Raw genomic sequence first — 14,887 nt, forward strand, 5'->3', positions numbered from 1 at the left:
TCATGTAACCACTTATAAATACTTTCAAGGACGAGGACAGACTATTAAAAGTCTTAGTACGAACATTTTGTATATATTACACTCACAAAATAAAATATAATAAAATTACAAAAGAAGTACAGATGCTGAAATGTCTAGCCTGCTTTACATATCATTATAACATACCATATACACAATAAAATTGGTCTATTGTATTCATTTAGATAATGTAAACCATAGTAACCAAGAAACATACCTTATTGAAAATAAACATTTATTAAATTAATGATACATAAAATGGGGTTAAGATCAGATGAACTTAACCAGATAGACATTTTCACCTTTCAATCATTCAATACCCCAAATATAGTTGACCAATTTCTTAAAGTATCTGATAAAAGGACAAAACAATGAGTACTTAACATTGACCAATGAAAAAAGGAAATTGAGGTTAAGTTCAGATGAAACTTGCCAGTTGGACATGTACATATTGTCATCATTCAATAAACAAAATCGACTTGAGCACGAAAACTAAACACTGATCACTCATACAATGAGTTCGAGGTCAGAAAAGTCATGTTTGATGGATATGAACCATGAATAAAAGAGGTCAATGACAATCGAGATAAGACGGATGGAAACTTTAAACAAAAGGCATTTAACATCCAGGTCTTCTTCCTTCTGAAATATAAAGCCATACACTAATAGTATTTACCGACGCTGTCATTGGATGTTTCTGTAACTTTCGAAGACAAGCAAATAAGGGTATCATAATATTGATTAGTATACCTTCGATTTTAGAGACTAGTCATTTTACTTATTGAAATGACCTGGACGAAAACATTGGAATTTCTTTAGTTATTTTTTCCAGTGTCATATTGAAGGAAAATAAATTCAAGATACCTTTTCGATAGACCTGAATATGTCAACACTCCGCCCTGAAAATTTTCTTTACATACTTTAAATTCTTTAAAACCCAAAAAATATGTGCATAAAATTCCTTTTAATATTATTATTTTTATTGAAATATTGAGTCAATAACATGAAAAATGGAGTTTTTTGTGACTTCGAAGAACTTTATTTTGATATTCTGCTTATGGTCTCACTGAAATTACCCATTCTTTATTTAACTTCACATGTGTCCCTATCCTTTACCTAAGTTAGAAAAACTCACTTCAGAATTTAATCTGAATTATTAATTCAAATTTTAAAATAATTATTGAAATGCCTCATATGCCTATTTCTGTAAAATATTGAAAGTCGTGAAAATTGTAGTTTGTGAGAGATATTGAAATGAAACCAAATGAAATTCCAATACTTGTTAACATATCAGTCGATAGACTTCTTACCTGGCTGTTGTCATGTTTTTTTTAAACACGCTTCTGATGTTATTTTGATGGGAGATAATTTGCGTTTACAAAACAACATAAAAAAGTAAGAATGAGCCCCACCAAAAACTGGGGTCTCAATAAAAAGTGATTATTCACAGGTGAATAGAAAAGTATGTCACCTCACATTAATCGTTTTCGCAATTACTTGCATTAAATGAAAATTTACCCAATGAGATCAAGATATATTGATAAGCTATGAGTCTTCTGGAAGTCGAATTTGTTTTCAGTTAGCGTTTGGTGGTTATTTTTATTTTTAATAAGCTATCATGAAATTGTTTAATAATGATCATATATCATATCCTCGTACAGATAATACAGTAGTTACGGATTTAACAAGAATTACTGAATATGATTTTAGATACAATGCGATGTCATACAGTGACAGTATAAGTTCGTGAGACGGCAGTTATATACATAAACATGTAATTGTCCTGAGTATTTAGACATTGTTTTCCTTGCCATACACATTTAGATTAGATTCCTGCAAGCTACTTCATCACGACATATTTGCAAAAGTCCCAGTCTGACGTAAATTTTGAATTTCTGAATTCAAATTTTGCCCGCGTAATTATATTATGAGGCAAATAACACTTTCGGGGATCACACCAGTACACAAATATTCTTTCCTTGCTTTTCTTCAGATCAATGTTAAATTGTTGACTCTCTATTTGTTTCTTCGATTTGTTGTAATAAATAACTCCAATTTTGTTTGATGCTTCATACAAATTTTCTAAAATTCCAAGTTTACCACATACTTTAATAACTGATCCAATTGCCAGTTCACTCCATGTTTTTATCCAGTTCTCTTGAAACTGTTCCATGACCTTGCCTGAATGTGGAAAAACAACAAGATTTTCGGATATGTCAACATTGTTTGCTTTTGTTGGAGATTTTAAAACAAAAACGGATGGCTCTTGAATTATCTTACACCAAAAAACAAAGTCGGAAGACTTATTGTAAACAGAATTGAATCGCAATTCTCCTAATCTTGACTTCGCCCTCATAACTGAAATTTCTTTTGGGTAAGTATAGTATCCATCAAAACATTTTCTTTGTAGTTTTGTTTGTTTGACGTTAAATGATTTTGTTTCTACTACAATTTTCCGTGTTGCAAAAATATTTTCTAAGCCATAATGAACAAACGCTATGGTTCCCGTCGCTGACATCGTTTCTTCGTCAGTTTTTACATCGACCACGATTGCTTCGTGAGGCAGTCCCCAATATTTGTATATAAAAGCATCACCGGGTTCAAGATCTGGGAGTGATGTGATGAAAAGATCTTTTGTTTTTAAAACAGTTTTGGAAGCAAAATGGGATGCTCTATTGGTAAATATGCTGTATTTCGTCTCACCTACTTTAGCCTTCGCTCTTTTGATTATATCTTCCCTTCTGAAACTATGGATTGGATGGTGCTTATGAACTTCAATTGTGTCTTTATTCAAGTCAAATTTCATTTCTTCTTCCACTATGGTATAAGCATTTCCATAATGTATTATAGATAATTTCAACTCTGAAAACTTTTCCATATATATCACTTTGATACATATGGCTTTATGTGGTAATTTGTTATACTTGAATTCGATAAGATCACCTCCTTGAATTTCTTCTCTTGTTCTTGCTTGATAAGTGTCGATTTTACAGCTTGATAAAATTTTATCATTTCGATGGTCAGTAAAAACTACACGAGGATTTTCGCTTTCTTCTTTTTTAATAAAGGGCTCTTTGTATTGTATTTCATTCAAAGAACTATACATAATATCATCTTCAATAAATGATCTTTCATTCACCTTAGCCCAAAAGCAAAAATGTGGAGAACGGTTAAATAACGCATTGAACTTAATTTCCCCGATTCTTAATCTGGCACGTCGGATAACTTCATCTGGAGGGAAAACTACATATCCAGAGTAATCATGAACCAATACTTTTTCTACGGTTAGATCTATATCGTAATCTTCTTCTAGTATACGTCTTCGAGAAGTTAGAGAAGGTAAAGCAAAATGAATTACCTTTAGTTTCCCTTTCGTCATATTTCCTAGATTTGTCTTTTTTACTTCCATAGAAGACACAATGCAATCATGTTTCAGTTTCCAATGGTGAACTGTGATAATATCCCCTTCTTGAATTTCTTCAAGGCTTGATATTTCATTTTGTTTGCCTAAAAATGGACCTTTGAACAGACTCCATAGCTTTGGTGCAAGGTACATTGACGAAACGGAAAGAATGATTGAACCAGTAAAAATTAAACCTGAAACCCAATTTATTGTAGATAGAATAAGTAAAAGAAATCCTCCACTATTTGTAATTAAATAAGCACTAAACTCTAACCATAGTTCCCATTTCTTACGAGCGCAACAAGCTTTGCAAATATCACCCTTATCAAAATCTATGGATAGCTTATAATGCTTATAAATAGAGCAAAGAAGGAACCCTAAAATCATTCCTGCTAATGTGAAAAAAGACATATTGGATTTTGCAATTTCAACGACATCTTCCGGGATCAATTTTGCTATATCAAGAACCATTTCTAGACGCCGTAAAGACATAATAAGCCTAGCAATTCTTTTAGATATGCCATTTACTTCATTTGCCCATTTTATTATCTTTGAGTAAAGGTTTTCAACCTGCAGGCTTTTTGATGTGCCAATCAAACACCAGCGTACCATATGCTCGCAATTGTAAGTAAGTACAGAATATTTTTTGTGTTTACTTTCTTTAACTAATTGTTCCGCTCTTTCTATAACTATTTTTGGCGAATGAGTTTGATGTCGATACCTACATCTGTAAATTTCCTCATTATACAAATACTTAATTTCTTCTGTTTCCTGTATTTTTATAGATTTCGAAAAAGGTGTCCAATTGAAATGAATCAATGTAAGTATTGCCTCGGATCCATCATTCAATGGCTTAACACTCTTTACGATCGCATGATGCCTGTACAAAGCAAACTGGCGTTTGGATATGTTGCACTTGAAATTGTCTCCTGCCAAAGATATATGGTCCCCTTTTTTAAAATCATAGGAAGTCTGTACACGTTCGTTTGTACTGCAGTGTGCACAGCTTACATTTGTACCTTTTGCATGTTTTTCGTTCACGTGTGTGCCTTGTATGAATTTATTAATGTCTTGTTGCAGAAATGATTCTGTAGACTGTGTCCTTGGTGTGTCTCTGCTTTGTGGGTGAGAAAACATTGTTGAAATATGTCTATCTGAAATAGAATTAGCTTTGCATATATGATGTAATAATTAACAATTCGTTTTCAATAGTTTTTACATCTTCGTCTTTGTCATAGGTTTACGGTGGATATTACTTGCATTGGCAATCGTACCAAAATCTTATTTATTGGCATCGAGTGTTCCTGATGAAAGTAAATCAAGAAAAGGTCTCATATAATTTTCAAAGTTTATTTTCATTTTCCATCACTGAATGGGTAGATTGCGCTAGACTTTTGTTCCACAGGGATGTCAAAGGATTTATAACACACCTTTCTCCAATTTTTCTTTGATATATAAAGAAATTGACAGGAAACTAAGTTTGCAACTCTCTCAGGCATCGTTGACCATAGATTTATTATGCCTTTTAAGGTCCCTTTTGGTCAAATTGTTCTTTATATGTTTCGATACTCTATTTTATAGCTTTTAGCTTTTTGCATTCCTCGTGATGGTAAATATATAAAATTTGATTTTGACGATTAAAAAATAAATATAGTGATATTTCTATTTTATATTAGATTATTCACAATTTAGTTGGAAAGTTTTTGGTTTTTTTTATGTCATTTTGAAATATATAAATATATATTGCAGATGAAAATGCAGATTACCACAAAAATGCTTTCATAAAAAGTAGATATTTTCAAGTCCAAGAAAGCTAGAAAGTGAATGATTTTTTTAATAAATCTAGGTTTCAATGCTTAATTCAAAACATTTAAAAAATAGTGTGGCGTCAAAATCATTAGTTTTTAACAGATACCCAGCACCAAGACTATAGTAATCAAGTGGAAAGGAAACAACAGTCCTTAAACCACTAACATGTCAGCAATGCATACCCATAACTGAAAAGAATTATAATCAAGTGCTTTGAAATGGAAAATGGTTCCTGCTTCTAAAAGTGGCATCCGTCGGTGTTTCCCCTTTTGATTTGTAAATTAAAAATGGTTTAACAGCGGGAAAAGGAATTCGCCTCTTCATTATTTTACTTGTTTTGACAGTAATAAAACAATTACTTCCATGAAAACGAACTGATATAATGGCATGTGAAACCAGATTGTTACTATTACAGCTTAACTATTATCATTTTTGTCTTTTAATATTTCATGTATACCTATAGCTCCAGGTAAGTTATTTAGCATAAAAGGTCGACCCTTAAATCAAAATGAGTTTTAACCCCAATGGATTATTTGTGTGCATATATGTGACACTAAGAAATGTGTCCATACCTCTTAAACGTGGCAAATTCCCCAAACATGTATTTATGACGTAACTGAAATACCAAACATGTCTATTTTATAAAGGACACCTAAATTATCCTAAATATGTCCTTTTCTTGAACGCCTAAGCATATACAGGACCCTTAGACTCAAAATGCATAAAGAGAATATTCTCGTAAAAGTTGTTTATGATTGTAATTTGTAAAAGTGCTGTTTTTTTTTTTAACTTAGTATAGTGCAAACAACATCTGTATTGATAAACTTTAGATAAAAGTTTTTTTGTTTTTGATTCTATTGGAAATATCACTATTTTCAGCCTATTCAATGACGTCATATCCCGTTGATTTGTTGTTTTGTTTTTTCCCTAGTTTGTTTATGGTCTCATTTTTCACGTTTGCTAGTTTGGCTTTCTTTTTTATTGCTATTGAATATAAGAAGCTGTCAGTGTGGTACAGTTGTCATTAAAACTAGTATTCACGAGAGCCCAAATTATTATAGTAGATGTTAGCAACTGTATAAACTATAAAGGTATTGAGTGTTTGTTATCAAGTTAAAGAAGTTTAAGTTATTGAAATACAACTAGATCTTTCTTACCTCTTCATGGTATTAAACGTCCGAAAGAATTATTATAGTGGTATGAATATTAAGCTTTTATAACATTTCTGGAAACTTTCATAGAAAATTCCCGTTCTATCAATAGAGTTCAACAACGATACTGCGTACATTATTGACCTCGCCCGTTTAGATTAGATTTGTCTTGTATAAACAGTAGGGGTTCAACAATTAAGATAAATATATTAAATGGATGTGAAGTTAACAGCCGGCTCGTTATTCGATATTCGATATTCAATATCCAACCAGCTGCTAACAGTCGGTTCGATATTCAAAATTTAGTCTGAAAATCATAAAAAAAACCTTAATAACATTAAAAGCATGTTTAGAGGACTGATAAGATACGTAGGAAATCGTTTAATGACCTCTTCAAGCTGTCACAAATGCTCGTTGTCCGGGTATAAACCCTTTTCTAAGTTAAATATTTGTCTTTACGTAATATAGATTTTTATCAATAAAATGACTATAAATATGTACTTTTACATATGATATTTCTTAAAACAAAAACAAAAATCTATAACTCTAAAAACTATTAGAAATATAAATAGATTTTACGGAAAGCCCCAAAAATAAATATATAGCGAAAACCTACCCGAGACCGCTTAAATGAGGGCGAGACCCCCCCCCCGGTCTTTCAATGTCCCTAAAATTCGACTAAATGATAGACTCTGTATATATAAAGATTGTATCGAAAGGATTTCCCAGAATAATGTCATCTTCGATATCTACGGAGGGCGTAGATTGTCACTTTTCAGCTAAAAATTGTCAAAATTTCAGGACAAAGGGCACAGGGTAATGGTGAGAGCCCCCTGATCTCTCAATCTTTCTAATATTATGCAGTCATTTAGTTAAAAGGTAGATACAAACGTGACAAGAATGAATTTGGGTACACCGCCTGTCTTTCATGTTTACGGAGCACCCAAAGTGCCAGTAGGATATTCAAAATATATAGCGACAACCTACCTGAGACCGCTTAAATGAGGACGAGACCCCCCCCCCCCTGGTCTTTCAATGTCCATAAAATTATATTAAAACATAGACTCTGTATATATAAAGATTGTATTAGAAGGATTTCCCAGAAAAGTCATCTTCGAAATCTACGGAGGGCTTCGATTGTCACTTTTCATGTGAAGGAACACCAAACTAAGCTACAACACAGAATAAAGAGTAATACCCCAGGGTCTTCCGAGAGGGGGAGGATGAGAGACCCATCGAGCAGGACAAAACGGTAACAACTAGGCTAATCCAAAGGACTTTGACTGGAACAACGGCAGAAACCAAGTGTCATTGTGGTAAGATTTGCAAGAACTTAAAAGGTTTAAAGATACACCAGGCAAGAACTAAGTGTTGATCTAGGAAGCAGCAAAAGGAACGCACAGTTAACACTGATGAGACGACGGAGTACCACAGCCAGGAAGCACACCACAGTGCTGAGGACCTCTTACCATATGAAGCTACTCAGATCAACATTGAAGAGGAGCAAGGAAATTAAAACCAGCAGAAAACAGCGAAAATACCATCAACACTCAGGAAAGAAAAAATACATGGCCACCAACAGATGATAGATGAGAGATCTTTGATGAAGACCTTGACAAGATCTTAGATAACACACTAACTGGAGATGTACAGAGAAAGACATCACCATTGTCAAAAGTTGTATATGCAGTAGGACAAGAACGATTTGGAGGTAGTAACATCAAAACAAGAGAGGGCACTTAGGGTAACACCAAACTTAACCGACGTCAATAGGAAATACAAAAACTCGAAATAAATGATGTCACAAAACAGTATAAAAGAGCAAATGAGGAGGAAAAAGAATGATTGAATGAGTTAAGATCAATTCTGAGGGGAACAAGAAACAATCTACAGAGAGCAGAAAAAATCAGAAAAGCAAGGAGAGAAAGAGGGAAGAGAGCAATGTTTGTTGCTAACCCATACAAGTTTACCAATGCCACCCTGGACGGAACAAAGGCGGGATTAGTAAAAAGCACAAAAGAGGAAGTAGAAAAACATCTATCAGAGACACACAGCGACTAAAGGCAGTGGAAACATCTAGGAAACTGCGAAAGGATAGAAAAGGTACTAAAACCAGAAATACCAATGAATATTAAGGAACCATCATGGAAAGAAGTATAAGATGTAGTGAAGAAAGCCAGGTCTGCATCATCACCAGGACCAAATGGCATCCCGTATAAGGTATATAAGAAGTATCCAAAGATTTTGAAACACTTGTGGAGGCTACTGAAAGGGAAGATACCATCGTGTTGGCAGAAAGCAGAGGGGTGTTTTATTTCAAAAGAAGAAAAATCAGAAGACATCACACAATTTAGAACTATCTCTCTCCTAAATGTAGAAGGAAAGGTATTTTTTTTTCTATCATGGCTAGAAGGATGACATCATATATGACAGATAACAACTATGTAGACACTTCAGTACAGAAGGGCAGAGTACTAGGATTATCAGGATGCATTGAACATACAACAATGATTTCACAACTAATTCAAGAGGCCAAAGTGAACAAGAAAGATCTAACAGTAGTATGGTTAGATTTGGTCAACGCCTATGGTACAATTCTTCACATGCTGATACAGGAGTCACTAGATCATTACCATATTCCAGACCACTTTAAGAGAGTAATAAGAAGTAATATCAGTGGGATTGAGCTACGGTTTACAACAAGCACATTTACAAAAACATGGCAGAAATTACAAAAAGGGATAGTTACTGGATGTACCACCTCAGTGATCTTGTTTGTCATGGGAATGAACATGATAAATAAATCTGGAGAGAGAGAAACTAGAGGCCCAAAAACATCAACTGACATTAGGCAACCACAGAATAGAGGGTTCATGGACGATTTAATCATCATTACAGATAAACATGCGCAGGCTAGATATGTGTTAAAGGCCTTGGAAGAGACAGTAACATGGGCAAGGATGGCATTCAATCCAAAGAAGTCTAGAGCTCTAATAATAAGGAAATAAACTCATCATAGATACCAGGACTAAATTTTGTTTATACGCCAGATGCGCGTTTCGTCTACAAAAGACTCATCAGTGACGCTCGAATCCAAAAAAGTTAAAAAGGCCAATTAACGTACGAAGTTGAAAAAGAAGAGCACACACCAAGTCGAACAGAAGGTGCAAGGAGATGTCATTCCATCAATAATTGACAATCCCATCAAGTGGTTAGGAAAGTGGTATGATGACTCTTTAAGTGACAAGAACATTATCAGAAGATTCGAACAACAGGTTTCAGGGGGAATGAGGAACATCGATAAGACAGGTTTACCAGGGAAATTAAAGGTATGGATATACCAACATGGACTCCTGCCAAGGATATCATGGCCAATTATGCTGTACGAAATCCCATTGACAACAGTTGAGAAGCTTGAAAGAACCATCAACAGACATCTAAGAAAATGGTTAGGTGTCCCTCCAAGTTTTACAACTATAGGACTGTACAGCAGGACCGCAAAGTTGCAGCTACTATTTTAAAACGTCTATAGTGGAAGAATTAAGTCAGTAAGCAAAACTCGCCTTGTAATAACATTGAAAGAATCTAGAGACGAAAAAGTAAGAACAGCAGGTGTCCAAGTAAGAATAGGACGAAAGTGGTCTGCCTCAAAAGCAGTTTCAGAGGCATAGAGTAGATTAAGGCATAAAGACATCGTAGGAACAGTGGCAGTAGGAAGACAGGGCCTTGGAACATCGAAAAGTTACTACTGAAACAATGCTAACACCCAAGAGAGAAGAAATCTAGTTCAAAGAGAGATAAAATCTAGAAAAGAAGACAAGCAAAGGCAGTAGAATTAGGGAGCCAAGGTGCATGGTTGAAATGGAAATTAGAACAACGATCCCTTACATGGTCAGAAATATGGCGATATCCTCAATACCAACTACAGTGTATGGTGTATTACCAACACCTACAACTCTGCAGAGGTAGATACTTTCAGAAACACCAGATTGTCCCTTGTGCGGAAACAGAGGAACACTACAACATGTACTATCAGGATGCAATTTCGCTCTTACACAAGGGAGATATACATGGCGACACAACTAAGTACTTCGGGAACTGGATGATGTGATAGAGAAGCAGGGGAAGGATACAAAACACACTAGAAACAAACCTATCAAGATCCAGTTTGTGAAGGAGGGGGAACTATAGGTCAGAAAAATAAACAGAACACAATGACAGCAGGAATGTTAAATCAGGCGAGAGTCTAGTAGTTAGAAGTAGATCTAGGGAAAAGGCTACAATTTCCGGACATTGTACCAACTAATGGGCAATGGTGAGAGCCCCCTATCGCATAATCTGCCTAATATTAAGCAGACATTTAGTCGTACATACATTACATGGGTCTCACTAATAAGGGACAAGAAGCGACAAGAAGCTATTTAGCGACAAGAAAACATTTTTTTTATTAAATATAAAAAAATATGCATTTAGTCTTTTCTAATGTACGGGCAATTAATTGATAATTTTATTATTATATTGATATATGAAGAAATTAAACATTTATGAGGAAGGGATTGTGTAGTTTTTATTATTATATTGATAGATGAAGAAATTAAACATTTGTGAGGAAGGGATTGTGTAGTTTTTATTCAATATTCAATCAATATGCATAAACATGATAAATATCGTTAATTGAGGCAATACACTATATAAAATGATGAAAAAGATCACATTTTAATTATGTTTTCCTCTTGCTTGATTTCAGTTCTTTTGTATTTCACAATTTGTGCATGTATTTTGTGGACAATGATGCACACACATAATGCTTTTTGCAAGTTTATTATATATTGTACAAAGATAGTTTTAAAAACAAATTATAAGATAAATATATTATTGTTCTAAAACACATGTAAAAGTAATATCATAATACGACAGGGTAAACCTAATACTTGCTGTTATACATAATAAAATATCATGTAAATAAATGTAGCAACTGAATTAGATCTATGTTTCATTTTTTTTTTCTATCAAAATTAACTTTCTTGTCATTAAAATTGTTTTCTTTTGCATATTCTTTTAATATTTATTTAGAATAAATAATTTTAATAAAAAAAAATTGTTTTGTTGCTAAATAGTTTCTTGTCGCTTCTTGTCGCTAATTAGTGAGACCCCATGGTGTCCCCATGCATGGTCCTGTACAATTAAATGAGGTAAAATCATTTATTCTCGATCATAGTCATCAAGTACAATTAACCAAAAAACAATATGATTAATATAAATTACTGGCTTTATTTTTTATTATAAATATGTACAATGTATTCAATGTGCATGTAATTATTTAACTATTTCGTTTAAAGCATCTACAACAGAAGGGCCTTCATATTCTTCAGGATCACACCAGAAATCACTTGGCTGACTAATTGGTGTGAACCATATTAGGGGTTTTCCAAGGTGTTTGATTTCTTCATTTTGTCCTTTAATTTCTTCATAATACTGACATATTCTGGCACCTGAAGCATGATCATATGATGGTGCAAGAATGTCTAAAAATGCAACAGGGCCATTTACTGCTACAAGTTCGTGATATGTCCCATGATTAGGTGTAACAACACAGCAATTGTCGTCTGAACTGAAAATGGATTCTTCCTCAAGAATAACTGGTTTAATTGACTGTCTCAGGTAAGGTCTGATTTTACTGGCAATGTTTTCAGGTGGGTTACCTACGAAATTTTGAGGATCACTGAACGATTTCATTCGAGCACTTCCATGAATAACTTTACAAAATCCATACATCCCTGGATGATCGTGAAGTGGTATCTTACAACCATCGCGGATAATAAATATTGCCATTGTCATTACTGGATCTTCGTAAATGTCAATATAAGAAACTGGGGTCTCAGATTCTAATGAGATCTTCGACATGTCAAAATTGACATCTTTGTCTTTAATAGTATTCATCATCGACGTGAGAAGTCCGACATTCTGACTGCTTAACAGTACATCAGAATTACCACATATCCTTGAAAATAAACGATAAGCAGTTTGTGCAACCTTCTGAATATTTGATACCATTTTTATCAGGTAGACGCTTCTAGTCTGATTAAACTGTAAATCAATAAACGGGTATAACCCTATCAAATTCCGGAATATGATGGAATTATCATCATGCGTATGTAATAACAATGATACATATGTGAACAAGAAGTAATGATCTTTTATGAATAAACAAATTTAAAACACTTATTTTAAATTCAGTGTTGTCCGAATTTCGCACGAAGACCAAAGCTATTATAATGTAATAACATGTGTTTTATCAGTGACACCTTTAACAATGAGCTATTTGCCTCCATGTCGAAAAAAATCACGCATATATTGGCATTCAAGCTATTTTTCACCTAGTCAATTCAAATATGTAATGAAAAAAAATATACCTTCATTTGCTACTTTTAGAAATAATATAGGTCAAAATTGTAGGCATTTGCGGTTTCTCAGTTTAACATTTCTTTCCTTTGGAAAGATATTCAGTAACCTTTTTTGTTTCAAAAGATAAGCACATTCGTATATTGTAAAAGCATCTGGATTATCTTCTCTACATAAGTGTAATTTGAATTTGTGTAACAATTTTTTGATAATTATTCATTTTTATCACATCGTCATATAAAATAATTTAAGTCAACAATCGGATTTTTTTTTGCTGTATATTTATCTAATTAAAAGAAGTTCATTGGTTTTTTTTTCATAAATTTGGCACAAATATAATTTTCGTACATAATCAAGCCAAATGTCATTTTTAAAAAGAGTGGTAAATGACCTCGTTTTCAGGTTAAATCGGTCTGAATGATAAAAATCAGTCGAAAATGCATCGTTTCTCGATATGTACCCATTTACTGGTTTTAAGGGGGTATCATTTAATGACTATATATAAACAGTTACGCCGAGAAACTTTACAATATTTACATTATGCAGTACTTACTTTCCGACCTCTGGGTTTTTACATAGCGGGCACTTAGGTGCAGGACATTTTTAAGTCCCCCCTTTTTTCCCCTAAAATCCGTTATTTTTTGTTTTGTTTTCTATTAATTTAATTTTTCGCGCTTTTCTGTATAATATGAACATAAATATATTACAAATAACTTGTATTTGCCATTTACTATCAATTCCAAGTTTACTATCCACAGCGGTCACTGATATCTCTCTATATAAAAAGTAAACCTTTGGCAAAACCGAACCGTTCAGATGAAAATTCAAAACGGAAAGTCACTTAAATCAAATAGCAAAATCAATAGCTTAAACACATCAAACTCCATTTTCTACCAAAAAAAAATGCCTGAACAAAGTAAGGAATATGATATATGTACGTTATCCATTCGTTTGATGGAGTATTAAACATTGTTTTATAGCTAGATAAACCTCTCACTTCGGTATGACAGTCGAATACAATTCCATTATATTGACAACGATACAGTACAATAATACTCCCATGGGAGGCCTGTGTGTACTCTAAAGGAAGAGGAAGAAGAAGAAACAAAACAAAACAAACGGACAAACATGATAGATAAAACTATGGGTACAGCAGTCAACATTGTGTCATAATCTTAATCACTATAAAAAACAAACAAATAAGCCAACATAGAAAAAAAAAGTATATAGACAAAGCACATTAGCAAACACGAAAGACATTGAAGAATATAGAATTCACCATAGCACAATAACCATGCAGGTACCACAATGAGTCGACGACGCAATTTGTGCTAGACATATCAGTTTCAGCAAAAACAAAACGGAACTGAGAGACAAATAAAGCTACTAATAATATATCAGGGTGACAGCAGTGGATAATTTTTATTTGTAAATCCTATTTGACATTTACTTATGATATATATCTCTAGTCTACAGTTATAGTGTGTGGTAACAATTTGTGAGGGAATTCGATCTTTGCTATATACCACTGCTTATTTCAACGCATTTTATTACTATAACACTATACTGATCAGAATTATTTTTTTGGCAGTGTTTCAAGAAATGATTTTACTTTGTAGTCACGTATTATTTATTATTATAATGTTCACTTTTGAAGCCTAAACGTTCTCAGATTGCCATAAATACACTTTAAATTATAGCAAACTTTTGGATGGCAAATTCTTATTCCGACCTGTTATTGCAAAAAAAAAAAATGAACGTAAACTATTTGACAATTGTTCCCAATTGTTCTCCAATTAATAAATAAGTCATATTTCAAACAGAAATGCCGAAATACATTTTAGACACGGATACGCCAGATAGAATTATTGTTTTAATTATCTTAACAAGGATTTGTATAATATACTAATACTTTATCTTAACAAAAAGAAAAACATCAATTACTAAAAGCAAACTAAAATAATCATTCAAATAAGTCAAAATATGATCTGCTTATTTTGGAAACATCAAAAGTGAATACGACCGCTTTAAAGTTGATTTCGCTACCTCACAAAATCTTGTTAGACACTAGAAATCAATTACACCCCGTAATTCAAGTATAACT

The 14,887-nt window shown here is 33.3% G+C and overlaps 1 protein-coding gene and 1 long non-coding RNA gene across 2 annotated transcripts; both read right to left on the reverse strand.

Moving 5' to 3' along the window:
• Positions 1–1,603: 1,603 nt before the first annotated feature.
• On the reverse strand, positions 1,604–6,604 carry LOC143073298 (uncharacterized). Its single transcript, XR_012977473.1, has 2 exons — positions 6,388–6,604; positions 1,604–4,575 (listed from the first exon to the last, which is right to left on the reverse strand). It is a non-coding gene; the product is annotated as an uncharacterized LOC143073298 (long non-coding RNA).
• Positions 6,605–11,632: 5,028 nt separating this feature from the next.
• On the reverse strand, positions 11,633–12,450 carry LOC143073299 (2-aminoethanethiol dioxygenase-like). Its single transcript, XM_076248720.1, has one exon. It carries the CDS (start codon positions 12,433–12,435, stop codon positions 11,698–11,700), a length of 738 nt encoding a protein of 245 aa, XP_076104835.1. The 5' UTR covers positions 12,436–12,450; the 3' UTR covers positions 11,633–11,697.
• Between the last annotated feature and the right edge of the window lie 2,437 nt (positions 12,451–14,887).

The sequence above is a fragment of the Mytilus galloprovincialis genome, chromosome 4 (assembly GCF_965363235.1).
Source record: "Mytilus galloprovincialis chromosome 4, xbMytGall1.hap1.1, whole genome shotgun sequence".
Classification (NCBI taxonomy): Eukaryota; Metazoa; Mollusca; class Bivalvia; order Mytilida; family Mytilidae; genus Mytilus; species Mytilus galloprovincialis.

What these genes read in the sequence shown, in the direction of transcription:
- LOC143073299 (XM_076248720.1), bottom strand. Translation starts at nt 12,435, where the DNA reads ATGGTATCAAATATTCAGAAGGTTGCACAAACTGCTTATCGTTTATTT.